The 26,733-nt window shown below is 50.2% G+C and overlaps 1 protein-coding gene across 1 annotated transcript; it reads right to left on the bottom strand.

Annotated features, from left to right (window-relative positions):
• Nucleotides 1-3,047: 3,047 nt before the first annotated feature.
• GALNT15 (polypeptide N-acetylgalactosaminyltransferase 15) lies at nt 3,048-15,976 on the bottom strand. Its single transcript, XM_040963292.1, has 10 exons — nt 15,340-15,976; nt 11,258-11,424; nt 10,073-10,277; nt 8,393-8,560; nt 7,966-8,083; nt 7,068-7,262; nt 6,066-6,197; nt 5,605-5,706; nt 4,088-4,231; nt 3,048-3,194 (listed from the first exon to the last, which is right to left on the bottom strand). The coding sequence occupies exons 1-10, from the start codon at nt 15,858-15,860 to the stop codon at nt 3,048-3,050; spliced, it is 1,899 nt and encodes a 632-aa protein (XP_040819226.1). The 5' UTR covers nt 15,861-15,976.
• Nucleotides 15,977-26,733: the final 10,757 nt, after the last annotated feature.

Below are 26,733 nucleotides of genomic sequence, written 5' to 3'. Positions count from 1 at the left end.
CTAGCCTCTGTAGTATCCTTCGTCCGCTGTCCCAGCGCCTGCTCCCGCGCTGCCACCAGATGGCGCAGGTTTGCTTTCGAGGAAAGCTGCAGAAGTGAAAGAGCAAGGTTTAACATCCTTGTTTTGAATCCTTTGTTAGTCTTGTGACCTTGGACAAGCCACAGTCTCCCCTTCTGTAAAGTAGGAATTGATGAAAATCATTTACGAGGGTGATTGTGAGGATTAAATATGATGACACGTGCTAAGACCTTGCATAGCATCAGGCATACTGTTGCTACTTAATAATTGTTCTCTTTTAAAAGATGTTTTGGTAACTACTGGCTTTAAAAATATATATTTATTTATTTTATTTGAAATGCAGCATTATATAGAGAGGAGATGAGAGAGAGAGAGACAATCTTTCATCTACAGGTTCACTTCCCAAATGACCCTAACAGCTAGAGCCGGGCCAGGAGGAGCCGGAAGCCAGGAGCTTCTTCTAGGTCTCTCATGTGAGTGCAGCGGCTCACTGCCTTGGGCCATCCTCCACTGCCTTTCCAGGCTGTAAGCACAGAGCTAGGTCAGAAGCAGAGAAGCCTAGATTTGAACCAGCACTCATAGGGGATGCTGGTGCTGCAGGTGGAGACTTAACCTCCCATGCCATGGTGCTGGCTCCTGCCTGTCTCGTTTCTTACTCATCCAATAAGTTGACATTTATTGCTCCATCTTTCTGTGTCATGGCTGGTAAAAAGTTTGTTCTAAACCTCCTACAGCATGGCAGTGTCTACACACACACACACACACACACACACACACACACACAGGCTTACAACACATATCTTCCCTAGTTCCAACTGACCCAAGTTACTCTTCTTCCAGTACCTTTTGTGGGCAAAGGTGCAATCTGAAGGGATAAAACCAAATCGAGTCAGAGCAGCAGCAGCAGGAACAAGGCACTGTGAGGATGCTCAGGTCACATTTCTCGTCCGTTTCTCTCTTCAAAATGACATTACAATGGAAACATTTGGTCAGTGACTGCTGGTTAGGCTGCACAGGTGTTTTGCGTATATTCTGAGGAAGGCTAAACACAGTGGGGTATTGATTTGGCAGGTGGAGAATAAACACAGAATCAAGCCAGGCATTGTTTGGAAACCCACAGTCCCACCTAGTTTTCTGCATTTCCAGCCTGTGGTGTTCTGAGACAGCCCAAGGGACAGGAGGCTTGTAAGCTGGCCGGGGGAGTGCTGACCCCGTTAAGGAGAGTAGGATCTGAACGTGCTTTCTTACCAGCAGAAGCAGTCACACCCAGCAAGTCTTATTACAGGAGGCAGCTCAGGTTGTAGTGAGGAGAGCCACTGCCCCTTGTTAGCCCTGCCCGCTGCAGTTGAGGTATGTGCTTCCCATGTCTGTGAACGGGCACTATGAGGATGTGCCAAACCAGTGCTGTGGACTCAGCGATGAGCAGAGGGGCCTCATGGACACTAACACCCAACTCTGCTTCCTCCCCACAGAATGTCAGCTCGGGCTCTGGCTTTCTCCTCCCAGGGAAACCTGTTCCTTTGCAGCAAAGGTTGTCATTTCTGATCCAGTCAATGCTACCCTCCTGAATAGAGCATGAGGAGAGCTTTTTACCTGGAAACACCTGTTTTTTTTTTTAATATATTTTTCAAAGATTTATTTATTTTTACTGGAAAGGTAGATTTACAGAGAGAAGGGGAGACAGAGAGAAAAATCTTCCGTCCATAGATTTACTCTCCAAATGGCTGTGGAGTTAAGCCTGTCTGAAGCCAGGAACCAAGAGCCTCCTCTAGGTCTCTCATGCGGGTACAAGGTCCAAAGGCTTTGGGTCATCCTCAGCTGCTTTCCCAGGCCACAGCAGGGAGCTGGATGGGAACTGGGGCAGTCAGGACACGAACTTGCACCCATATGGGATCCCAACACTTGAAGGGGGAGGACAGCCAATCAAGGCGTTAGAAAAGGCCCATGGGAACACGTTGATAATGGGAATGCTTGGTCTGTGCTGACACTCAAGAGCAGACAATCGCAAGGGAGTGTGTCTATGCTGAACCAAGCTGGAGAAGGGCCGGGGCAGGTGAATGGAGGTAGAATGTTTGGAGAAGTTTGCATGAACATAAAAGTAAAGGTCTTTTCCGCTGTTAGCAGGAGCTGGAGAACTGGGTGGAGGCTCTCTTCCATCCTCTCCACTCCCCTTCTCATCCCGCTTCCATTTCTGACCTATAGCTCAGTGCCATGGAGCATGAACTCTGTGGCTCATCCAACTCCTTGCAATGTGGGGCCTTTGATGTCCTCTTCCTTCTTTAATTTTCTTTGTTTTTTTTTATGTTCTTTCTTTTATTTTTATTGGAAAGGCAGATTTACAGAGAGGAGATAAAGAGAAAATTTTCCATCGCTGGCTCCCTCCTCAAGTGGCCACAATAGCTGGAGCTGCTAAAATCCAAAGCAAGGAGCCAGGAGCCTCTTCCAGGTCTTCTACATGGGTGCAGGGTCCCAAGGCTATGGGCCGTTCTCCACTGCTTTCTTAGACCACAAGCAGGGAGCTGGATGGGAAGTAAAGCAGCTGGGATATGAACTGGTGTCCATATGGGATCCCAATGTGTACAAGGCGAGGACTTTAGCCTCTAGGCTACCACGGCAGGCCCTCTTTAGTTTTCATGGTTGGCCACAAACAATCCAAGATAAGACTCGCGAAGACTAAGAAGACCCATTGGATTGATATATCCCGCAGGTGCTGCCAAAGAGTGTGCAGGATTGTTGGCTACTCAGAAATCCAAGCAGTTGTTGGGCACTCAGTGGGAAAAGAATCTTCCATGTGAGTGATGACCATCTCCCGGTGATGACCATCTCCCAGTGATGAAGATGATGAATTCATTTTCAAGCTTCTTTGAAAACACCAAGCAATCAAATCAGTTGTGAAAAGGAGAGATTCCCTACATCCTTTGCTGGGATTTTCGTCTATCCCCAGGAGCACAAGCAGAAAAGGATCTACTTTCTGAAACATGCATGCCCTTTTAGTTCCCTGGGGATTGACCCCTGACAGCCATTGGCATTCACCGTTCAGCTACAGCATTGGCTTGGTCAAACCGCCACAGCTGGCTGGCTTTGCCATCACAGAGGCGCAAGCGCAGGTCTCTGCGGTTTCCTTGCATCACAGCTTCCAGGCATTTCCCAGAAAGAACGTGGACAATCATCCCATTCTGAAAAGAATAAAGGAAAAAGGAAATTAAACCAGTCCCTCACCATTAGTTAGCGAGGAATGTTATCTGAGATCTGTGCTAATAGCTAACAGAATTATTGAGGTGGTACCTGGGAAGAAATCGTAGTATTTTGGTTAATATCAAATACAATTTAGGTAGTTCTAAAATTTAGAGGGCATAATTAACACAATTTTCTTTACCAATAGTTGTATAATTATGCCATTGCTTAGAATATTTCAGACAGTATAATTCCAAGAAATATAGTATGTTGAGACTTACTATTATATTTGTGACATGCTTGTTACCATTTGTAAATCTGTGTTTTTGAAAGATTTAATCAGAGTTGATATCAAGGCATAGTATGTGAATCTGGCTGTGTTGCTGGCATCCCTTGTAGGCACTGGTTTGAGTCGTGGATGCTCCTTATTTCATCCAGCTCCATGCTAACGGTTTGGGGAAAGACCCACACGGTAACGGGGAGCTCTATGTTTTTGTTTTTGTTTTGTGTGTGTGTGTGTGTGTGTGTGTGTGTGTGTGTGTGTGTGTGTGTGTTTGGTAGGAGAGGCATGGGGGAAGATTTTGCAATGCTCTTCAAATCACACCATCAGCTGTGATGTGATTACTCCTGGGCTGTGTTCCATTTGAGCAAATAAACGTTGAAAAGAGGGCCCACTCTGCCTTCTACCACAATCAAGGCCAGAGCTATACATAAATATGACAAGTCAGGGTGTTGTGGGCTGCTGTTGGCCCAACTTCATTCTCTCTCCAAGGGTTTTGTACCCAGCCATGAAGTTTAGCCTCTGAGGGCCAGGCTGGTGTGCTGAGGCCTGGGCCCCTGGGGAGAGCCCAGGATACTGTGCGGCCAGGAGTTCATCCCTAACCACCCCGCTCACCTCCTGCAGGTCCCAGTGCTGCTGATGGACGGCAGGGCCTTCCCCGGTGCAGTTCTGCAGGATCACCTGCTCTCGCCTGACATCCAGGCACAGGTGCCGCGGACTGTGCAGGTGGATCTCCTTTCTGCCCGTGTGCTCCCAGTGCTGGATGGAGAGAATGACTGTTAGTGCAGCAAGAAAGGCCTCCCTCCCCGCCCCACCACCCCAAGGCCAGGAGAACTCCGGAGGCTGAACTTCTGGATTCTGTGGAGTCTGCAAGGTCACAGACCTGCAGCTGGGCTGGCCCTGGCCTCTGCAGTCCCCGCCTCCTAGTTGTGCGCTCTGCTGTGTATTTGGGGAGAGCTGTAGGAAAGGCGGGTGGGCGTGGGACCATTCTGAAGCACCAGAGTGATTGCTTCCTGGCGGGGACAGGACCAGGCCCCGGGATGAGCTGGATCCTGTTTTCAGCCCACAGTCCAAACCCCGGGCCGCTGAACTTGACAGAATCATAGACACACACCTGATAGAAGGGCAGGACCACACCCTGCGGCTTTATTTTCAGTTAACCTTTGATTTTCCTTTCCTTCTTATTCACTCAGTTAAAGCAAGCAGGAAAAGGCAGCACCTTGATTTCCACCCAGCAGATCCTGTTCCTTAAGGAGCCTTAAGGAAGAGCTTTCAACTGTCTAGCTCCTAACATCACTGGGTGCTGGCCTCCCTGCGCTTTTCTCTCTTAACAGGGAAAGTTTGGATGATTTCCTCCCTGCCCTAGGATTCCCTCCTCATCTCTGCATACATCTATTCCAGATGTGTGTGGGTTTGCCTCCTGGTGTGCTCCGGGAGGCTGGCACAGGGCCTCCTTCCCTAGGCATCCTCAGGCCCAGGCCTGATCCCTGGGTGGCAAAGCTGGCCTCAGTTCCAACCATGGCCTTGGTTAGCCCTCTCTGAGGGGTAGAGGGACTCCAGACCCTCCAAGAGGGCCCATCCTCTGGCCCAGACTCTGGGCCTCACTCAATGCATCTAATACTTTGTTTTTGTTCGAGGCCTTTGGGATCTGTTGGCTTAACACAAAGGCCCCTATCATAGCCTGAATGGGAAGCTGCTGGGTAACAGACTAACACTGCAGGTTAGCTACGCAGGTGGCAGCACTGATGGAAGCTTTCTGCCACCCTGGACAGTGAGTCTCATAGAAGAATATTTTGAGGAGGAGAAATACCCTAAGCTCTACAGAGATCTTTCTGGTGCTCAAGGGCCCCCCATGCTGCTGGAACAATCCTGCAGCATCCTCACCCTTCTCCTGACTCAATTACCATCTTCCTCTTTCCTGAGATGCTTGAGTCCCATCTGCATCCCGGAAGTGTCATTGGCAACACTGGGGCTAGCGACTTGAAACCTAACTTGGCTCAGTTATTGGAGGGAGCAGGATGTCAAGGAATCTAGACAGACCCCCTTAAAACCCCTCTCTGCTGACAGAATGATGTAAGCCACCTGGAAGTCTTTCTGGGCTCTTATCCACATTGAAAAGTCTGACCACCCACCTGCTGCCGGCTGTCACTGCAAGGCGCCAGCACCATGGGACAGCCCATAATGTCACCCTCTGCCAGGCAGTCTGCACAGAAGCCGAGGCCAGTGTTGTGGAGCTGAAAATAGGCATGGACATGGCTGTGAACCCCATGTCCACTGCAGCAACACCTTGGGACTCCTCCTCTTCTCCTCCCCCATTCTTTTCTGGAATGGGGCTCAAGGTGAATCACTCAGGCCTCTTGAAGGACACAGGCCCCACCTGCCCAGGTGAGTGGTCCTGGGATGGACTATTAGAAAACCCAACCTCCTTCCTCAAACTGGCACTGAGGTGCCCAAAAGCCATTAAAGCCTTTGAGGTCCTGCTGAGCCTGAGGCTGCTGGCCGGGGTCAGGGAAGTGCATTGCACATGTAATTCTTGCTTTGGGAAGGTTTTGCGCCCCTTCCTTCGTCCCCCTCTTCCTGGACCATGCCTTACCTTTCCAGAGAACCTGGGCCTGGGTCCCGACGGATACAGCTCCGGATAGACATTGGCCAGGAACCAGTGGAATGTCCGACAGCCCAGTCTCCTTTGCAGCTGTAAGCGCTCTGGGCAGAGGAGTTTCTCAGCCTGGGGCAGGGGGCGGGCGAGAAGGCCTCGGGCACTAAGAGCAGGTTTGTTTTAGCCTGAAGTCCTTGAGGAGGAGGCTAAGGGGGATCAGGACTGAGTTGCCAAGACTGAAATTCCCAGGGCTGCAGACAGGAGAAAGGAGGGCTTGGAAGAGACTAGAGAATGGTGGGGGGAGTGGCAAATGGGGAGGGTGGAAGGAGAAATCCCTGAGCCTATGGAACTGTATCATGAAAAATAAAGAATTAAAAAAATAAGACTGTCAGATGATCTCACTACTTTCCCACAAACCCCTGGATCCTGAATATGCAGATACCACATCTGTGCTAGGATGACTTTAATATGGACCAGGAGAAACCGAGCTGTTGCCCCTAGTTGGGAGTGGTGCAGACTTGCCGTGAGTATCATGGGGGTGGCCAAGATGGTGTCGCCAGGGAAACTGGGGACTGGGGGTCCAAGTAACCCAGCATCTCCATGTTACTCCACAAGACCTGAGCCAAAGGCAGCTGGCCCAGGGATGATGCACTACTTGTAATAGGTCAAATGTTTATTTTTCTGTAGCATTTGTGTTTCATGGCTGGGATCATTTTCTGGCCTGGAGCACTTTGCTCAGGGCTCCCAGGAGACCTTGATCTTCAGTGGCATGGTAAGGAATTGCACCCCAGGGATGTCACCCCGTTGCCATCATGAGGCTCCTAGCCAAGGCCAACTGTGAGATCTGGGGTGGAGGAGAGGCTAAGAGAAGCACTAACAGTCCCACCCGGTTGAGGTGCCACTCAACAGTTTTCAGCTTACAGGAAGCTCAAGCCAGAAACTGAGCTTTGCTGGGCCCAGTATCCACACCGCCCCCGCGCCTCCCGACTGCCTCCTTACCTGGCTCAGGGAGGAGGCCTCCGGACTGTGCCTGTAGAAGGTCTCTTTGAACGACCCCAGCCAAGTCTCAGCAAGGCAGATCTTGCTTCGCAGCATGGCCTCCTGGTCGACCAGGGAGTGGGCCTCCCAGTCTTGGTAGACATGGCCCACGCGGGAGCAGGGAAGGATCTCAACCGAGCCACCACAGAGCCAGGCCTGCCATGAGATAGGGAGAGAAACTGCCCTGCAGTCCACCTCTACCACAGCAGTGCCAAGAAAGAGATCCTGCCGTGAGGGGCTGACCACACCCACGGAACAGTCAAGAAGATCAAAGTGCTCTGGGTGTCCAGTTCTGGCCCTTCCGGACAGTGAAGGGGCCAGTAGGAAACCTGCGGCAGTGCTTCAGTTTGGAATCAAAGGGGTGACCAGATGTGCTATGCTTACAACACCTGCTCCGATCTGCCACTCTGCTCTCCTCGAGGCTCCCTTAGTGATAGAGGTGTCCCTGGCAGCCTATGGCAGTCCGTTCTGATGCCCAACAGATTATCAGTTATTAGGTGAGTGCTCACTAAGTTGCCCGGACCAAGCTACTCTCTACACAGAGATATTGAGAACTTGTTTTGGCCTGTGGGCACTATGAAAAAAAAAAAATGACCGAGACACGAAGGGTGCTACAAATGGGGACTGGATAAGAATGTCTGAAATCTGTGCACCAAGAGGTGGATGACTGTTAGGAGGCCTCTCCTGCTAGCAGGTTTTGGCAGGTCAATTCATGAGAGAGGCTGGTTATGGTTCAAGGTAGGGTTCACAGGGGGTGAGAAAGGGAAGGAGAGAGGCAGGTGGACCATGGCAAGGACTTCCTAACTCCCACAACCTCACCCATGACCTCCCCTGTGACTTCCCTGGGTCTGGGACATACCTTGAAAGACAGTTCGAGGTTTTCACCATCCCAAGGTGACATGACAGTCTCATATACGCCTGTGTTTTGGAAGTAGTGTCTGTCCACGGCTACCACCTCTCTGGGTACCACAGGGCTCCTGGACAGAGAGGGGAGGAAGGCAAGGGATGGCAGCTTAGCTGGTCAGGCTGGGGTGGGGCCTTCATTTGGAGCTGCAAGGGGCTTCAGTGGGCTCTGGGATGATGGACCACGAGGCTTTCCATCGTGAACCTGGAGCAAAGCAGTGGGGTACTCTAAGAGGGAAGCATGATGGCTGCCCAGAACTTTACACTCTGCCCACAGAGTCCAGGCATCACCTGGAGCTTTCCCTACCCTCAGGCTTGAGGGCCCCTGGAGTGGTGCTTAGGAAGGAGACAGTGGTTTAAATGGGCTGCATCCTGGGACTCACCTGATAGGGCTGATGGGGGACTGGAGGGTTTTCTTCTCGTGCTCTGGCAAAGGTTCCCAGTGGAAATCCAGCTTCCAGTCCAACACCCCACGCTGCAGCTCCTTGGAGGGCTGATACTGGAGAGTCTTCCAGTCAACTGAATCTATAACAGGAGACACCACACGGCTCCTAGAGGAGACAGTAGTCTACGTTATGGGACTGGGCAAAAGGAACTTGTCTTGGCTTCACTAGAGTTCTTTATTTTATTAGAATCTAATCATGAGACTATTAACACTATGCTTCGTGCTTCCTGAAACCTCTTCCATCAAACAGGATGCCAATATGGTCCAGGAATACTTGACTCATAGATGATTATATTCAGCCGCAGCTGAGACAGTTAGCATTGGCCATGGGTTGGGGAGGGAAAATTGAGATCACACAGTTTGGTTCTAAAATCAACCCTACTTGATCCAAACCCCACCCTCTGTGGAGGTCCTTCTGTGTGATGGGTCTCCTTCAGCCCCAGAGGGGTACCCCTAAAATAATCCCAGTGGGGTAGTATTCAGGTTTTAGTTTTCCTGAGTGAGATATTGAGGTTGAGAGTAATGGTTAGTCAGGCGTGAGTGGGAACTGTTTGAGTTGGACAAGTAAGTGGGAAAGTGGCTGGCAAGGGAAGAGAAGCAGGGCAAACGTGTGTAGGTGTCTGGGAGGATGGACCTTCTCCAGCCTCGCTTCTGTGGGTCAGCTTTGATGGGAAAATCAGAGACTCCAGGTGGAAGGGCATTTTACAAAGTTCATGGAAAATGGATATTAGGAAAACACTATGTGTGGATTTCCATGTTCTTGTATAACAAAACAAACATTTCCTTTAATTTCTTTTTTTCAGTGAGATTTTTGAAGAACCCCTCTACAAACTGGAAGAGCAAGGTTTGCTAGCTCTTGGTGAGACTTTGATTACAGAATCAAATGCTTGCATTTGACAGATGTGTAATCTATGACCTAAGTAGTTCAGAGATTTCCAGTTCCCTGTCCAGGTGATGATATAGTCTTAACTAAAACTGGGAGTGAGAACTTACCCTAGTTAAGACACTGTTGTCCCGTACGGGAGTACTGCATTCAAGTCTCAATTGTGGCATCCAACTCTAACCTCCTTCCTCCTCCTAATGCAGACTCTGTGAGGTGGCAGATGATGGCTGAGTAACTGGGTGCTAGCCGCTCATGTGCGAGACCTGGGCTGACTCCCTGACCCTTGGCTCCAGCCTCCATCCAGCTCCAGTCACAGCGGGCGTTTGGGGAATGAACCAGTGGATGAGGCCTCTCTCTCCCTCTCTTTCTCTCTCTCCTGATATGTAAGTAATCAAATTTTTAAAAAATTAAGTTGTCAAACTGTCATCAAAGGCAAGGATAACTATGATATGACATGACCCTTCCTCTGCAACTTAATAGGATTTTAAGTATTTATAACTTAACAGAAAGTATGTTCTGGCTTGTTCCTTTGTAAAATAAGACATGTGGACTGGAAGATCTTCAGGTTCCCTTCCAACTCCAACTCCTGGAAGCTGCACAGGAGCAACTCTCTCTCCAGTGGTGATCATTCCTCCAGCAATGCACAAAAGCCCTGGGAGGGTGGGGGCTGGGCATTATTCCCATAATCCCCTCCCGACGCTGCAGCCCCCAAGCAAAGTGAGGTGGGGGGATTACCTGTCAGCGGCTATTCTGCTGAGGAGGGGCTCCAGCCAGCCGGGGTGGCACTCGCAGTGGGCGTCCATGAAGACCAACACATCTCCCGTGGCCCTAGCAGCCCCCAGCATTCGGGCCCCAGCAGGGCCCAGCCTCTTGTTGCTCCTGAGCAGTTTCACGCCCTCCAGCCTGGCCACGTTTTCACTGAGGGCAGACTTGAGCTGTCCTGGAATCAGCAGGGCTGTGGTCAGTGGACAGAGCGGGAAATGTCACAGAGGCGCAACAGGTAGGCTGGGAGTGGCCATCGCTCTGCCCGGTCATCTGTTTGTTTGTTTGTCTTGTGGACCCTTGTAAGCACAAAAAGATCCTGAGATTCAAGGATCTTATCACAGTGGGATTGTTGCTATGGTGACCAGTGTTTCTTTAGTTTGTCTGTGCTCTGGGTCTAGGCAGGCACACAGAGAGGGGTAAATGGAGCCACTGCGCGCCCTGGCTGTGATGGCCTGCGGGCGGCTCTGAGTGCGCTGCAGGCTGGCACTTCCCTGGAGACAACTCCCTCGCTGCCCAGCAGAACCCAGTGATCCGAGAGTGGGGAGTGACCACAGGTGTGTTCTCAGGAGGACCCCGTCTCAATGCAGGCTTGGGGATATGTGAGCACTTATACCAGCCGGCCCAGCCGGTCCTGCACCTGTCCTGAGTCCTGCCAATTGCCTAGCCACATGCTCACTCACAGAGCCTTTGGCTGGCTGGTTCCACCCACTTGTGTGACCAGGCTGTGCAGATTCCCGACATCAGGACCCTGGACAGAGCTAACAGAGCCCCCTAGCCATGCATGCTATCTCTCCCCCAGAACCGTGCTAAGTGTTCAGCTTGCTTCCACACACTCTGATCTCCAACTCTGAGGCTGTGAGGCTGAGCTGGAAATGCATGCCTCAGTCCTTGAGTTGAATTGTAGAATCTTCTTGAAGTGAGTTTCCTGTTGGTTTACTGCTGATGAATGTAAAGGTCTTGTCCATAGTTCTAGGAGCCCCTGAGCCCTCACGAGGGCTCTCACTTGTGGCTTCCCCTTCTCTGCCTTGCTTCCCCACTGACTTATGGGTCTCCCCGGGACCCGGAGCGCCACCTCATGGGTGGAAGACTTGGCCTAAACTCCATCCCTTTGCACCACCAACACCTGTGTGGAGCCTGGCCCGAGCCCACAGCTACCTTGCTGGCTAAGGTCATCCACCAGAATGATCTCCTTCAGGAGGGCCCGGGGCGCCGTGCCCAGGATGCTGTGCACAGTCCTCAGGAGGGTGGCCCAGTCCTCGTCGTGGAAGCAGAGGATGATGCTGGCCGAGGGCAGGCTGTCCCCTGGGTGCTGCTGCAGACACCTGCAAGGAAGAGATCTAGGAGAAGGGAAGGGCCACCAGACGCACTCCACCTCTCCCTGCCTCTCCAGCAGGGCTCTCCTCCTAGCTCCACAGCTCTCTCCCTGGGGTTTCTTACAATTTCCATTTCAAGAGACCCCATCCTGCCTGTGGCAATTCACCTAGCACGCCCCATACCTCAGTTCCCAGGAGTGACCTGCCTACTTCATCCAGCCGCCTCCCAGGACAGCTGTCCCAGTCTGTAGAATGAGGAAAACTGACATTGTCTGCCAACCTCATGACAGTGTTGTGATGCTTAAGGGTTGTGAGCACTTTGTTGTAAGTCCTGTGAACATGAATCACTGTCCATGCAAGGACAGGGACATTGTGGAGAGGTGTACCCTGCATCCTAGTGCAGCCCAGGTTGTGCACACATGGGGTGCTATCAGGGCTTTATTGTCATAACAGTAGAAGGGACAGGTCTGCGTGTCTGTGAGTGCCGACAACATGTCAGAGGTGCTAGGCCCTGTGTTCACCTTGTCGCACACTCATTGGGTCTGTGGTCTGGGTGATCTTAGCCCCGCTGTGCACATGAGGAAACTGGGACTCTGAGCTCAACTGGCTGGGTGTATCTTGATCATTCAGTGTTGGACCTGCCTTCTTTGTTACCAGGAGAGAATTTCACTGTCCCAGCTTGCACATGTCTGTGGTACAAATGTCTGGGAGTCCATACCCCTGACCTTGCCTTCCGTCTTCTGAGAAAAAAAAAAGGACTTGGGGCTTTGGAGTCATACCCACCCAGCCCTTATCCTGACTGTGCCATTTACAGCCCCTAATCAGCCAGCTCAGGGTGCTTAATGCCCTTCTCCAGGGCAAGGGTGTGGCCTGGACTGTGAGGGCTAGTCCTGGCCCAGGAGCCACTCCACACACCGGCCTTACAGCTCCAGATGCCAAGGTCAGAAGGAGCCAGGCTCTTGTATTTATATGTAGACATGTGCTCTCTCTTTATAAGCAAGGCCAGAATCCCCCATGAACTTGGAATACGTGTTTGGATGCTGATCCAAAGAGAATGAGTCATCACCTTGTGCCAGATGGCCTGGCTGGCTGGAGTGCTCACCCTCCACCCACCCTCTGCTTGCCTGGCTGGAGTAGAGAGATTTCTGCCGGTGTCCTAAAGATGTTTGGGGGTTACTGGCTCCCGATCCCTCCTCCCCACTCAGCGCAAGCTCCCCATTCAGCAGTTTCTAGCTTGGCTTTGAGCCCACAGCCCTAGAAGACTAGCTCCTGGACAGCATTCCTCAGTGTCCCCCAAGCTCCTTAAGTTGAATATGAAGCTCGCTCACCTTCTTACTTCTAATAGTTGTAAAATAAATGTTTGCTCAGGGGACAAAGGAAGGCTCTGGTCCTATTTACAAGTAGTGTATAAGGCTGCTCACAGTGCTACCACACCCATCAACTGCTGGTCCCAAGATGAGCCCTGCCCCCTCCTGCAGAGGCGAGCTGGGTTGCATAGAGCTCTGGGCAGAAGTTGGTAAGTGGTGGGGCTCCTGCGTGTTCTAGACCTGGTAGGAAAACAGCAGTGCCGTGCAGGGCTTGCACACAGAAGATGTCTCATATATGTTCTTTCTCTTCTGTGTTGTATTTCTGTGCGTTTGGAAAGGGGTGGGAGAGGAAGGGAAGGGAGTGGGGGGTGGCTGCCTCGATTTGATGGCCAGCAACTACCTGTAGGCAGGAGAGGGAGCCTGGGAGCGTTGCCCTGGCTGCACGTGCTGGAATGGACAGCAGGGGGCGCTGCACACCGCCGCACAGAGCCAGCAGGAGGTTATGGGAACCTGGAGCTGGGGGCCTGCCCTCTGCTTCTGGTGAAGGAACTTTCAGTCAGGCCGTGCACTGCAAGACAAGCTGATTATCTGGCTGGAAGAAGTATCTGCTGAAGGACCATGAGTGCACACACATACAGGTTCACATCAAACACACATGGTACAACATGCACCTCAGCTTGCTCCACATAGCAGCACACACACATCACACCACACATGACACATACAACAAACATGCAAGCATACAAGGACACACAAACGTGGTGTGATGAGCACACAGTACTTGTGTCTAGACAGCACACCAACATACCCCATACAGCAAAACCAATCCACACTTCTATTACACACACACCACACCCATGTACGTCATAGTACATGCATAACACACTTGAACCAGTACACACATCTCACTCATAACAAAACAGGACACGTGCAATCTACGCACCAGCAGAGCATGCATGTGCACAAAGTCACATATAATCCATGTGCAAGCTGCAAATGTCACATTGCAGCATACATATGCACCGTGCATGTGCTGGTTACTCCAGTGCACCACAGACGTGACATACGCCTGTGTCACCTGCTTCCTGCATGTGCACCAACACCACGCCCTAAATACCTACACACAGCACGTCTCATAAACAAATGTATTTTCAGCAGGCACACAGCGCACAGAAAACCATCAACAGCACGCATACAGTGTCAGTAAGCAACAGTGTTCGCAAAGCACACTGTGTATACTACACACCCCTGCCCAAGCACACACACCAAGCACTCATGGGTGTGCTTGTGTACTGCACACTTGCGCTACGCAGTCACACACAGCCCTATGTTAGTCAGACACCTTCTTGTTGGAGCTAATGTTTCTTGTTGGTAAAACGAGGGTACTCACTTTGGTTCTAAGCCACTAAAGAAGTGGGTGAGAAGAGTTTGACAAGTGCATGTCTGTTCCTTCATTCAGTGATCATTTCTGTGCTGTCCTGGTCACTCAGGTGGACAACCCAGATTCAATGCCAACCTTCTCTGGGGTTCATAGCATGGCAAGGGACAGCCAAACACATCCTGGACCATTTACTTGACAGATTCCAGGGTGCCAATGAATGGGGTGGGAGTTCCTGCAGTCAGAGTCTCAGAGCTGGGATTAGGATGAGACAAGCAAGGGTGCTGGGGTGCACAGCTTGGGGTGCTGAGCCTGCCTGTGCACGCTCTGGCACATGGGTGACTGGCTGGCCAGGCTGAGAGGAGCCAGGGCAAAGGCCGGAAGAGAAGAGGACGCTGCCCTGCTCCCAGCTGCGGTTCCACACAGATCCTCCTTCCTTCAGGAGTGGAGTATGAGTTTGCTTTCTAGGAAACCTGCGTGCGCTCTGCAACCTCGATCAGCCCTGACAAAGCAGCTGTGTCAGTTCCTGGATGCAGCTTAGCAGCCTCCCTTGCCTGAGTGAGGGTGTGTAGGGCGAGACCACCACCTCCCTGGGCACAGCTCTGCAGCCTCCTGGGGCTGTCCCTGCACCACACCCGGCCAGGGTAAGCTGTAAACAGTGCTGCATGCTACCCCAGGCCAGGGAACATGCTCCAAGATCTGGTGGACCAAGCAAGGGAGCAGAGGGAGTGCTCTGGGGATACCCAAACTTTAATGTCTGAATTCACTCCCTGCTTCAGCACCTGCCAGCTCTGAGACTGTGGGCAAGCCACTTGTGCTCTGTGAAGGAGGTATGAGGCCAAGACACGCACCCATCCCACAGAGTAGCGAGGGCTTCAGAGGTGACACTTGAGGAATTCTTGCCAACACCAATCCCCACAGCACAGCAATGCAGAAGTCAGTGTTAGAATTGGATGAGGCCCTGCGGGGGTACCTGCTCCACCCTATTACAACGCAGGCACAGGGGACTTGTACCCACAGTGGGGAGGAGCAGGAAGAGTGCCTCACATTTCCAGCTCCAGTGCCTTTTACCCCATGCCAGGTTGGTAGGGAGTTGTTGAATACAGAGCCCTGGACCCTGGCTCTGCACTGCTAACAGGTGCCAGCAGCACTGCCCTTGGGGCAGGGAGGAGATATAGGGTGGGTACATTGCTGCCCTAACACCAGGCAAGCAAAGGAAAAAAAAAGGGCCTTACTTACAGTGGGTGTCGCACCTCAGGTAGGGGCCTCTGCACCTGCAGGTGCACATTGAAGTCCAGGCCAAGTGGGGTTGGTGCCTCTGCTTCAGACAGCTCCCCGTCCTCCTCCTCGGCTGCCCAGTCTCTCTCTGGGGCATCCTCGTCTTGCCTCCTGCGAGACTGCTTGATGAGCCGGTAGCTGCCACTTCTTCTGCCCCAGCTCCGGTCCCTTCTGGCCCTGGGCGAGGCCACGGCTACCAGCAGCTCATCCTCCCGCAGGGAGATGTACGCTGGCAGGCTCTCTAGGGGGCTGTACTCCTCCCCCTGTGCCTCAGCTTCCAGCACCCACTCCTGGGAGTCCCCAAAGTCCAGGTGGTCTCTGGCTGCAGCATGGCTATGCTGGCCGGCCTTGGCAGTACCAGTTTGATGGGAGGTGTGTGGGGCAGGGTGCCGCATCACCACCATCACCAACACACAGCCCAACACCAGGAAGAGCAGGAGGAATTGTAGTCGGCGGGTCCTGTGCTGCTTCCTCAGGAGCATGATGCTGGGACTCGCCAAGTGCAACAGGTCATGTTCAAGTTCACGGGCTTGCCCCTCTGCTTCAAGCTCGCAGCACGACCCAAGTTGCTTGTACCACCTGAAGGCCTTTACCTGTCTCTTACTCTGCCCCTTTCCCCTCCTGCATGGCGTTGGTCAGCAGCGAGTGTGGGACCTGCTTCCACCTGCCACCAGAAATCTCCAGGACCCAAGTCCATCTGCGCCCCATCCCCCCGCCGCCAACCGGTTCTTTCTAAGTGGGTTTCTGTGATGGCATCCTGAAGACCCTCGGACAAAGATTCCGCATACAGCAGCACGCTGCCCTCTCGCCCTGCTGCTCTCTTTGGGAAACCAGTGATGACTTGGTTCTGTTCAGGTGTGTGGTCCAGTAGTTTCCTTTCCCTCTGGCTGCTGGGAGACGTCCAGAAGAACTGGTAGCATCCCAGGCGAGCAGGACTCACATCTGTCCTTCTTTGGACACCTCAAGTCAGGTCTGATCAACAGATGCAAAGCCGGCAAGGCACTGCCTGATTTCCTTTCACACATACTCTGCTCAGCCCAGAGCCCCGTGCCAGACCGAGCCTGAGCCGAGCCAAGCCCCGCTCCTGGTCCTAATGCCCTCAGTGTTCTCAGGCTCTGCACAACCCAGCAGCGTCGCTGCTGCGACTGGATCACAACAGAAACAGCCCAGGAGCTGAGATCTGGATCTCATTGGGAGGAAGAATTCCTTCCCTGGAGAGAGTCAAGGGAATTCGCCCTAGTCCAGAAAGGCTGTGTGTGGGACACAGCCAACTGTCTGTGCACACCCAGGCTACCCCGGGTGATCTGCCAAGCTAGCTCAAACTCCCTGTGCCTTGCTGGGGACCACAGATGCTGTCCTTCTGGAAGTGAGGCTGCTGAAGTGCCCTCTGGAAAGTGCAAGGTCAGGGACTGGGACTAGGCCTAGTAGTGGAACTGCAGGCAGGCCTCTGCTGGGCTGCAGCTCCTACAGGTGGGCATGAGAGCCAAGGCTGGGGGCAGGCCAGGCTGGACAAGGTGGCAGCACCTGTCAGCATACGCGTGGCCTGGGTGGGTAGGTTGAGTAAAGCTCCAGCACCCGTAGGTGTATATGAGAGCTGAGGGGGATGCAGGATGAACACGGCTTGTCTCACTGTTCTCCATCCATCAGCAAAGCACATTTTTCTCAAGGGTATATGGAATAGTCTCCAGGGTAGAACATATGCATGCCATTTAAAAGCCCAATGATGATAAAAGGATTGAAATTATGACAAATACATTCCTCGGTCAAAACATAATCAAATATAAATCAATGGCATAAAGAAATTTGAGAAACCACAAATACAAAAGAATTCAGAAATATATTCATACATGAGTCAAAGAAGAGATCACATGAGAACAAAGAAAATACTTCGGAATGAATAGAAAGGAAACCACAGCACAGCAAAACTTATGGAATGTCACAGTGCTTGTATTTAAAGAAAGGGGCTGGCCTTGTGGCAAAGCAGATAAAGCTGCAGCTGTGACACCAGGATCCCATATGGAGGCTCTCTGAGTCCTGGCTGCTCCACTTCCAAAGCAGCTCCCTGCTAAGGGCCTAGCAAAGCAGTGCAAGTTTGACCAGGTGTTTGGGGCTCTTGCTACTCACAAAGGAGACCTGGATGAAGCTCCAGGCTCCAGGCTCCAGGCTCCAGGTTCTGGGCTCCTGGTTCCCGGCTCCAGGCTCCCAGCTCCTGGCTCCAGGCTCCAGGCTCTGGGCTCCTGGCTCCCGGATCCAGGCTCCCAGCTCCTGGCTCCAGGCTCCAGGCTCCCAGCTCCTGGCTCCCGGATCCAGGCTCCCAGCTCCTGGCTCCAGGCTCCAGGCTCTGGGCTCCTGGCTCCCGGATCCAGGCTCCAGGCTCTGGGCTCCTGGTTCCTGGCTCCAGGCTCCTGGCTCCTGGCTTTAGCCTGACTGGGTCCTGGCTGCTGAGGACTACTTGGAGTGCGAATCAAAGGATGGAAGATTCTCTCCCTGACCCTCCCCTCCCCCGTCTGTCTCACCCTGTCTCTTTAACTCTACTTTCACACAAATAAATGTTTTATAAAAAACAAATAAAAGGAGAAGAAACATTTCTAATGACCAACTTAAGTTGTAAGATATTGGACTTTAAAAAAGGGGGAGGGCAAGGTAAACCTAAAGCAGATGGAGAGGTGAAAATCCTGCACAATTTCCTATGTAAGTGTTTAGCTGTCTGTGATTTATGCGTAACGTTTCACTGAATGGATAAATTCATCAGTGGTTGATTTTGCCAATTTTCTATTGTTGTGCATTTAAGTTGTTGGCAATTTTAAGCTTTTATACTAACACTGCTGTAAATATCCGTATATATATAAAATTTCACATGTGTGCATGTATTCATTCATATTCATGAAAGTGAAATTTTCTGGATCAAATAGCAATTGCGAATGGTACCCCAAAGAAATTACATTCATTTGTACTTGCACTAGTAAATCACACGAGTGCCTGGTAATCTTACCAGTGGTTAATGTTATTAAATGTCTGTATCCTTGTCTTGTCCAGTAAATGAAAAATGGCACCTCAGGATTAAGTTTAGGGAGCTTGTAATAATCTCACACATATATGGGGAAAATGATAAATGTTTTTTGAGAGAATAAAGGCAAACCCAGAGATGCGATGTAGTCCTAGATGGATAACTCACCACCACAAACATGTCAGTCCTCAACTCTACCCTGAAATTTGCTATGATTACATATCAAATCTTCATTGAACCCCCATGGGTCCTGACAAGCTGTGCTGCAATTCCTACTGTGTGTGTGTGTGTGTGTGTGTGTGTGTGTGTGTGTGGACACACACATGTGCACATGTGATAGCCTAGTGGCTAAATCCTCGCCTTGCATGTGCCAGGATCCCATTTAGGCCCCAGTTCATGTCCTGGCTGCTCCACTTCATATCTAGCTCCCAGTTGTCTGAAAAAGCAGTCGAGGACGGCCCAAAATCTTGGATCCTGCACCCATGTGGGAGACCCAGAAGAAACTCCAGGCTCCTGGGTTCAGATCAGCTCAGCTCTGGCTGTTGTGGTCACTTGGGGAGTGAACCAGCAGAAGGGAGATCTGTCTCTCCTTCAGTCTGTAAATCTGAGTTTCCAATAAAAACAATCTTCAGAAAAAGAAGAGCAAGGAGGAAGATTCCTCTTGTCAGACTTGGGGTTGAAAACACTGTGATGATCATGTGGCTTGGCGCATCAGTGAGAACTTGGTGGAACAGAGCGGAGAATCTAGATGCACACTACACAACATCACAAACACCCAGTAACACCAGCCAAGTCAAAGAAGCTGAGAAACAGAACGCTCGCATGCTGGTGGTGACAGTGGATCCTGGACTCTCTCAGGATTCTTGGGCATTGAGTATGTGGGCAATCTGCAACCCAGCATTGCCTCTTCTGGGAGAAAGCTTATGGCCTGGTCACAGGAAGACATGTAGTGGCATGCTTGTTGGAGAAAAAAAAAACAATTGAAAAATAACCTACATATGCACATTACATCACATAATGTATGAGCAGCTAGATAATACATAATATACAAGCATGTAGATTGGATGAACTAATTTCATATACAACTGTGCAGATGTCTAAAACAAGATGGATAGTATGAAAGCCTTGATGTGAATTTTTAGAATAATTAAAATCCCACTCCACGCTAAGCATCTAGGGCAGGACATCACAGTTATGAAAAAGGAAAACTCAGAAGATGCTTACTCTGCGATTCGAGAGTAGGGCAAGGTCTCTTTACCTTTGGAAGATCCCTCGAGCAAGAGCAGGAAGTCGGAGAGGGGAAAATAAAACCACCAGGGCACAAATGACAAGACAGATTTGGGGCTCAAGCAGTGGGAAGACTTCAGACAACAAGAGTGAGGCGTCAGCCACAGAAGGAACAGCCTTGGGAGAATTGAGTAAAATGTTCTGACTTGGTAGTTTTAAAAAACATATACTCAGTTACCCTGTCATGCTTCTCTCTGTCCAGTTTCTAACTTATAAATGTGATCATTCAGCCGACATTTGTTAGTCCCTGTACTATTCTGGGCACTGTCTTGGGTTCTGGAGATCCAGGCTGGTGGGGAGAGCAGCTGGGGTCATTGACTAATGCTCACAGCCCTGGGGGATGGCAAAAGGTGAGCTGATATTCTTCAGTTCCTCCTGAGAGAATCTCCCAGTTCGTGAAACCCAGCCTGCCTGGCCCTGATTGGAATGGCCACAGGGATTTTATAATCCCTAAGGTTTTTTTTCCCCTCCATCCTGACTAAACCCAGGAGGGTTGTGCTGTGAGGTCATTGTTTACCATCACTTTAAAAAAATCTTCTGTCTTTTGTGGGCTGGCTCTGAGCCGGGCGACACCAGGATGGGTGTGTGAATCGACTCCAGCCAATGTTATGATTGTCTGGGACAGCCAAACATTGCTGCTCATGACCTTGGGGCAGCTCCACGTGGCCTGAGCTCTCCACTTTCTGCTGCCACTGGGATGGGGAGGCATCGTAAGCAGCTCATCTTAAGCATGCACTGTGTTACACTCGGGTGGCTGGGGAGAAGATGAACTTCCGAGCCCTCTGGGAAAGATTAGAATGTACACTCGCCCTGATGTGTGAAGATCTGATCTACACATGATGTCACCACATCACATGACTCTTTAAACAAACATGCACTGGCGAGGGGAACTTTCTGCCAACCACTGTCCCCAGGATGAGTGGGCCATACTGGGCTCCTTGGACATTCCTTGCATGCAGCCCTGCTTTGCAAGTGTGGAGCTGTCACAGAAGCAAGTTTTTGAAAATCTGTGTGATCCCTTTGCAAATTTGAGTTGACTTTTGAGAGTGTGTGTAAGGTTAGAGAGGCCGTCTGACAAGTATGATTTGCTAAGAATGTAGGCCTTCCCTGGCTGTGCAGGGGATGTCCACCCAGGTTCCCAGAAAGAAAGCTCATGTTGTTTGCATCAGCCTTGCAACTGGGCCTCAAATTCAATCCCCTGTTCAACAGGCTGAGCATCTAGTTGGTTTGTGGCACAACCAGCATCACATCGTGGTGGAGGGAAATCCTTGGGCTATTGCTTAGGAAGCCAGAGCTGAGGTCTGTGCCTTGCTGGGCATTCTGCCACTCCTGCCCCTCTGTGTCCTTGGACAAGTTCCTCAACCTTACTGATTTACAAGAGGGAAGGACTGATCAAATGTTCCTTGGGTGCTTTCCACCACTAAAGATTTTACGATGCGAAGTGAATCTATAGGTCATGTCCAGAGTTGTTAATGTTGATTTTATGATAGATTTTTTCCCCCAGAATCATTTATGCAGACCCTCTGAAGAGTCCTGTGGCTGGATGTGAGGAAGTCCTGAGCATCCTATATCAGCTCCCTGCTTTATAAACAAGACAGCTCTTTGGCTAGCCATGTTCTTGGCTTTAATAAGTACAGTCCATCAGAGTCATATCATCGGCCACAAAAAAAAACATTGCCCCAGGTGTTTCAGACAGCTCTGCCCTCCAATTAAAAAATCACTGTTCTTGGCTCAAAATAGTGATTCAAGTGTTGTTGTTGTTTGACAAAAGATGTATGCATTTATTTTAAATATATAGAGAGGGAAGGGAAAACACACAGAGAGAGAGAAAGAGGGAGAGAGAGAGAAAGAGAGATCAGAGATCTGATGGTTTACACCTCCTAAGTCTGCAACAGTCCAGGCTATATCAGACCAAAGCCAGGAGCTTAACCTGTTCCATTTCTTACCTCTCACCTCTCTCTCTCTTAAATATTTACTTATTTTCTAAGGCAGACTTACACAGAGAGGGAGAGATAGCGATCTGTCATCCATTGGTTCACTCCCCAAATGGCCTCAATGGCCAGGGCTGTGGTGTGCTGAAACTAGGAGCCCAGAACTCCAGCCAGGTCTCCCATGTGGGTGACACAGTTCCTAGCACGTGGGCCATCCTCCACTGCTTTCCCAGGTCCACCATCAGGGAGCTGGATTGCGGGTGGCCACAACACTGGCCCCTGGATTTAAGTGTTATGTTACACTTACATGTTGATTTCACAGAAACTCTTTTATAAACCTTACAAACAAATTAATCGGAACACGCCATGAGGGCAACCCTCTAACTGTGCAGGGACAGGCCTCAATTGGAAGGCAGGACTGAGCTTGAAAATGAATCAAGGTACAAGCAGAAAAGGGGGTGAGGACGGAGGGAAGGCAGGAAGAGAAAGAGGGAAAGAGAAAGAAGGAAAGAAAAGCATAAAGGAGGAAGGCATGGAGGGAGATAGAGAAAGAGAGAAAGGCACCTGGCCCCAGAACTGCAGAGAGAGCAGTGATCTGTCACCTCCAGGCCAGGTTTCTGGCCCATAGGCTTCTCTGTTTCTCTCTGAAACTCTTTCAAACAAATATTCTTAAATATAAATGTATATTTGATGTATTTAATATATAATTTGCTTCATTTAAGTATATGCTCATACAATTTAATTTTTAATTATGGGTGTTTTATAACTGGTTTCCCCAAGAAGGTGAACAATGGGCTCCCATGTATAAGCACCTGCCTGCTCAGCACATCACTGATCGGTGAGTGTGCTGTGATCAACTAGCAATGTCTGCTAAAGGACACAGAGGGGCAGAGAGGTGGTCCATCTGCCACACGTTTACTTTTCTAGAATGTAGTGATCTTATGAAAACAGCTTTTTGGGGTTTTGTTTAGCTCGGTGTAAAGAGTCTGGTATCAGCCAATGAATGCCCCGTTTCTCCGTGGGAAGGAACGCAGAACACATGCTCTAGTTTATGTTGTATCAGAGGTGGTGTCTGACCATGTCTGATAGGCACGATGGCAGTTCTGCAAATGAAGGTTGGGAGCCTTCCCGGGAATGTCTCAGCTTTGTCTCCAGGAGCCCAACAGCCACATCAAGACTGCAGGGTTCAGGGAAGAGCCCGGCTGAGAGTGGGGGGAAGGAGTTGGGCAGCCTCCTGGGCAGAGAATCTCCAAGTCAGAAATACATGGATGCAAATGTCACAGGAACAGTCTGCCCTGGTCTTCCTACTTCCCTTTTGTTTTTCCTGGTAGAACTTGCCATCGCTGAGCAGATCGGGGGCCTGGCTGGGGCTCAAAGGAAGCCGGCAACCCCTGCCTCCATGGGCGCCTGACAGTAGATGTGGCTTCTTGAGCACCAGCAGGTCCCCGAGGGAGCTGTTAGCATTTGGCACTGTCTGGCTGTGTGGCTGTGACTTGAGGACTTCCAGACACTGCTTTTGGAGCTGTCCAGTGGAAGTTGGATACAGCTTCACCCCAATCGATCAGTTACGGGGTGAAGAAATAATTATTCTTTCCCAATGAAGTGCAATTTACTGACGGTGAAATACACTCGGTGTGGGTGTACAGCTCAGTGATTTTCTTCCGTGTGTCTGTGTAAATATACATGTGATTATCACCCTGAAGAGATGTACAATATTTTCTAGACTCTGGAAGTTTGCTTGCCAAGCACATCTCTCCTGACACAACCACCTGCTGTGGTAGTGTTTGTAGTGCAGCAGCTTAAACACTAACCTCTAGATGCTGCTATTCTGACCTCTTCTTGGTCTGTTCAGGCTGCCATAGCAAAACACCATAGACTAGGTGACTTACACTGCAGAAATCCATAAGCTTACATTCCTGGAGACTAAAGGCCCAAGGTCAAGTTGCTACCCGTCCATTGTCTGGTGAGGGCTGTCTTCTTGGCTTGCAAATGGGTACCTTCAGTGCTCAGTGTTTGTTGGTGGAGAGAGGCTGTCACTTCTTAAAGACACGCTCATCTTTTTGAGTGGAGACACCACTGTCGCAACATCATTCAACTTGTATATCTTCCTTAGGGGCCCCCATGTCCAGGTAGTGGGGATTGGAGCCTCACTGTGGACTAGCACTTACGCACACCGGTTTTAGGGGCACAACGTTGTACGATATGCACGCTGTAAGGTCTGGCTTCTTTGATTCAGTGTAATATTCTTAAGAGTCACCTGTGTTGTTGCATGTGTTACTGCTTCTAAACCTTGAGTAGTATCTCGTTGTGTGAATAAGCTACAATCTGCTCAGGTCTTCTGCTGTTGCTGAGCATTTGGGGGTGTTTCCTGTTTGTTCACGGGTACCAGTTCTGGGAGGGCACGGTGTCAGCTGTAGAGCTGGAAGTCAGTGTAAAGTACGTGCCTGCCTGGGAGGCACCAATGCTTGGGACACATACAGAGAATGACCAGAGCAGAAAACAAAGTGTGGCTCTGACTCATTGACTGTCTGGGACTTGGAGAAAAAGGAATTTTTAAGGGAGAATGGTAATGTCTGTTTGTAAACATATGTACTTGGCAGATGAGAGAGCTTAGAAATGTCAGCTGCCGGGAAGATGAAAGCAACCCCCAGTGAAGCCAGAGTTGGCAGGTGCCTGGGCTGGCTGCGCAGCTACCTCCGGGAAACCTCATAAATGTTTCATTGCCTGCGTTCCAGGCCTAAGCGGGAGCAGGGTGAAGACCTTCCCCTCGGAACAAAGCTGGCTTCTGGGATGTTTTTGTGGTTTCCTCCAAGAGGGTGTGGAGAGAAAGGTCTGTCCTCAGGAGACCAGCTAGGCGTCTGATCCAGGGTCAGAAAAGGCTCTCCATGGCCAAGGCCTGGGTGCTTTGAGAGAAGGAAAGGCAGAATAGACAAAGTCATGTAAGTGTAGAATCCTAGATTGGGGCAGGTGTCTGCACACTAACCCAAGAGCAGAGTCAGGTAGAACATTTGGTACTGGGGCAGGGCTGCAAGGGTTGTCAAGGTGACCAAACTTGCCAGCCCCCAAGGGACCTGAGAGCTCCCTAAGGTCTGCTAATACCTTATCCATGAGCCTGAGTGTTGGGGTTTCATGTGTGCGTGGCATCTTTGTAAGCTCATCCCTCCAGTCCTACCAAGAGCTCCATTTAAAGTCACAGGACTTGGACCTGGCCTTTTCTTGTGGTCACAGAGGAGGACAGAGATGAAAGTGACCTTGGCTTGTCAGCAGTGAGTAAGGGATCAGTGAGAATTTCAGCACGGCTACTCAATGAAAGCTCCAACTGTAGTTTCATGACCGTGTTGGTGGGGCCTTATAATCTCACTATCGTGCCTCCAGATCCACTGCCTCTGACTATATATTTTTTTCAGTGAAAAGACAAAGTGATATTAAATATAATGTGAAAAAATGAAACAGGAAAACATCCCCACAGACATGTTCCAACTCATCCTACCTTCCAGCTCATATTTTATATGCTTCTTTCAGCAGCGTGCTAGCTTGGGTGTTTCCCGTGTTGCCTCTATAGTTTTTAGGATGAGTAAACTTACAGATGCATAATATTAAGTGCTGATGCAACACAATTTTTGCTTTCCATTGCTGGATGTCTTATTGTCTAGATTCTTGCCATCAACTGTAATTGGGTCATTCCTTTTTGAAAATAATTTTTTCCCCCAAAGGTACTTTGAGAGACAGCAAAAAGGAAGAAGGCTCATAGTGCAGAACCCAAAATGGGCACTAATGGGAGGCACCAATGCTTGGGACTCATACGGAGAATGACTGGAGCAGAAAACAAAGTGTGGCTCTGACTCACTGACTCGTTGGTAGTGAAATTGCCAACAGTATGACTTCCATGGTGGCAGAAGCACAACTCTCCTACAGCGCAGGCTCAGTGCATGACAAGACTTTGCATGGTATCACAGTCAACTCAGGCTGCCATGACAAATGCTGCAGACGGTGACGTCAACAACAGAAATCCATTTCTCCTATTTCTAGAGGCTGGAAGTCTAGGCTCACTGGGCCAACATGGGCATGTTCTGATGAGAGCTCCCTTCCTGGCTGCCTTCCTGCTGTGGAGAGGGGCTGGAGCACGGAGCGGGCAACACTCATTAGCATGATTTTTCACAAAGTTTTGAAATTGATTTAATTGAGAAGAATAGTGACAGAGAAAAAGAGAGAGTTGTTTTATTTGTGGGTTTACTCCCCCAAAGGGCAGAACAGCTGGGGCTAGGTCAGGTTGAAGTTAGGAGTCAGGAATGCTTTCCAGGTCAGCTATAAGGGGGGGGGGGGAGTATCCTGGACCATCTTCTGCTGCTTTTCTTTTCTAGAAAAAGATTGATTTGTTATTGGAAAGTTAGAGTGATAAAGAGAGGAAGACATGAAGATCTTCCAAATGGCTGCAACCATATAGGCTGAGCCAGGTTAAAGCCAGAAGCCTAGAATTCAATTCTTATCTCCCACGTGTGTCTTTGGCCATAATATGATGCCTTCCCTGGTACTTTAACAGAAAACTGGGTCAGAATCAGAATTGCTGGGACTTATGAACAAGGCAGTTCCATGTAAGATGGTGATATTGCAAACTATGGCTTAACCTGCTGTGTCACAATGCTGATCCTCCTCCATTACTTTCCCAGGCACATTAACAGGAAGCTGGATTGGAATTAGAGCAGCTGGGAACTTGAACTGGCTCTCCGACATGGGATGCTGACATTGCAAGTGGTGGCTTAACTCACTGCCCCACAATGCCAGCTGCTGGCATCTGTTCTTACAAGATCTCTCTTAAGCCTAATGAGCTCCCAAAAGCCCCTCCAAATAAAACCACCCTGGGGCTTCAGCTTGTGCATGAATCAGTTCCAAGCAAGTAGTCCATTATGTCCAGTCCCTCTTTCATTCTAAGCACTGTTAGGAGTTACTGGCTCTAACCCTCACGTATCTGTCTGCTGCTTCTCCTGGTCCTAACTCATGTGTATCTTCAATATCTCCTTAATTCATGAAGCCCAAATTATAATCTGGGACTCACAAACGTGTCCTGCATATTTCAAGTCTGGAGCAGCTTTTCGTTTTTGTTCTCCAGCAAGGAAAGATTTGTGGAAGGTT

Source organism: Ochotona curzoniae, unplaced genomic scaffold, assembly GCF_017591425.1.
Source record: "Ochotona curzoniae isolate NIBS_2020 unplaced genomic scaffold, NIBS_Ocur_1.0 contig_1302, whole genome shotgun sequence".
Classification (NCBI taxonomy): Eukaryota; Metazoa; Chordata; class Mammalia; order Lagomorpha; family Ochotonidae; genus Ochotona; species Ochotona curzoniae.
Note: the sequence above shows the minus strand (reverse complement) of the source record. Positions and strands in the feature narration are given on the sequence as shown.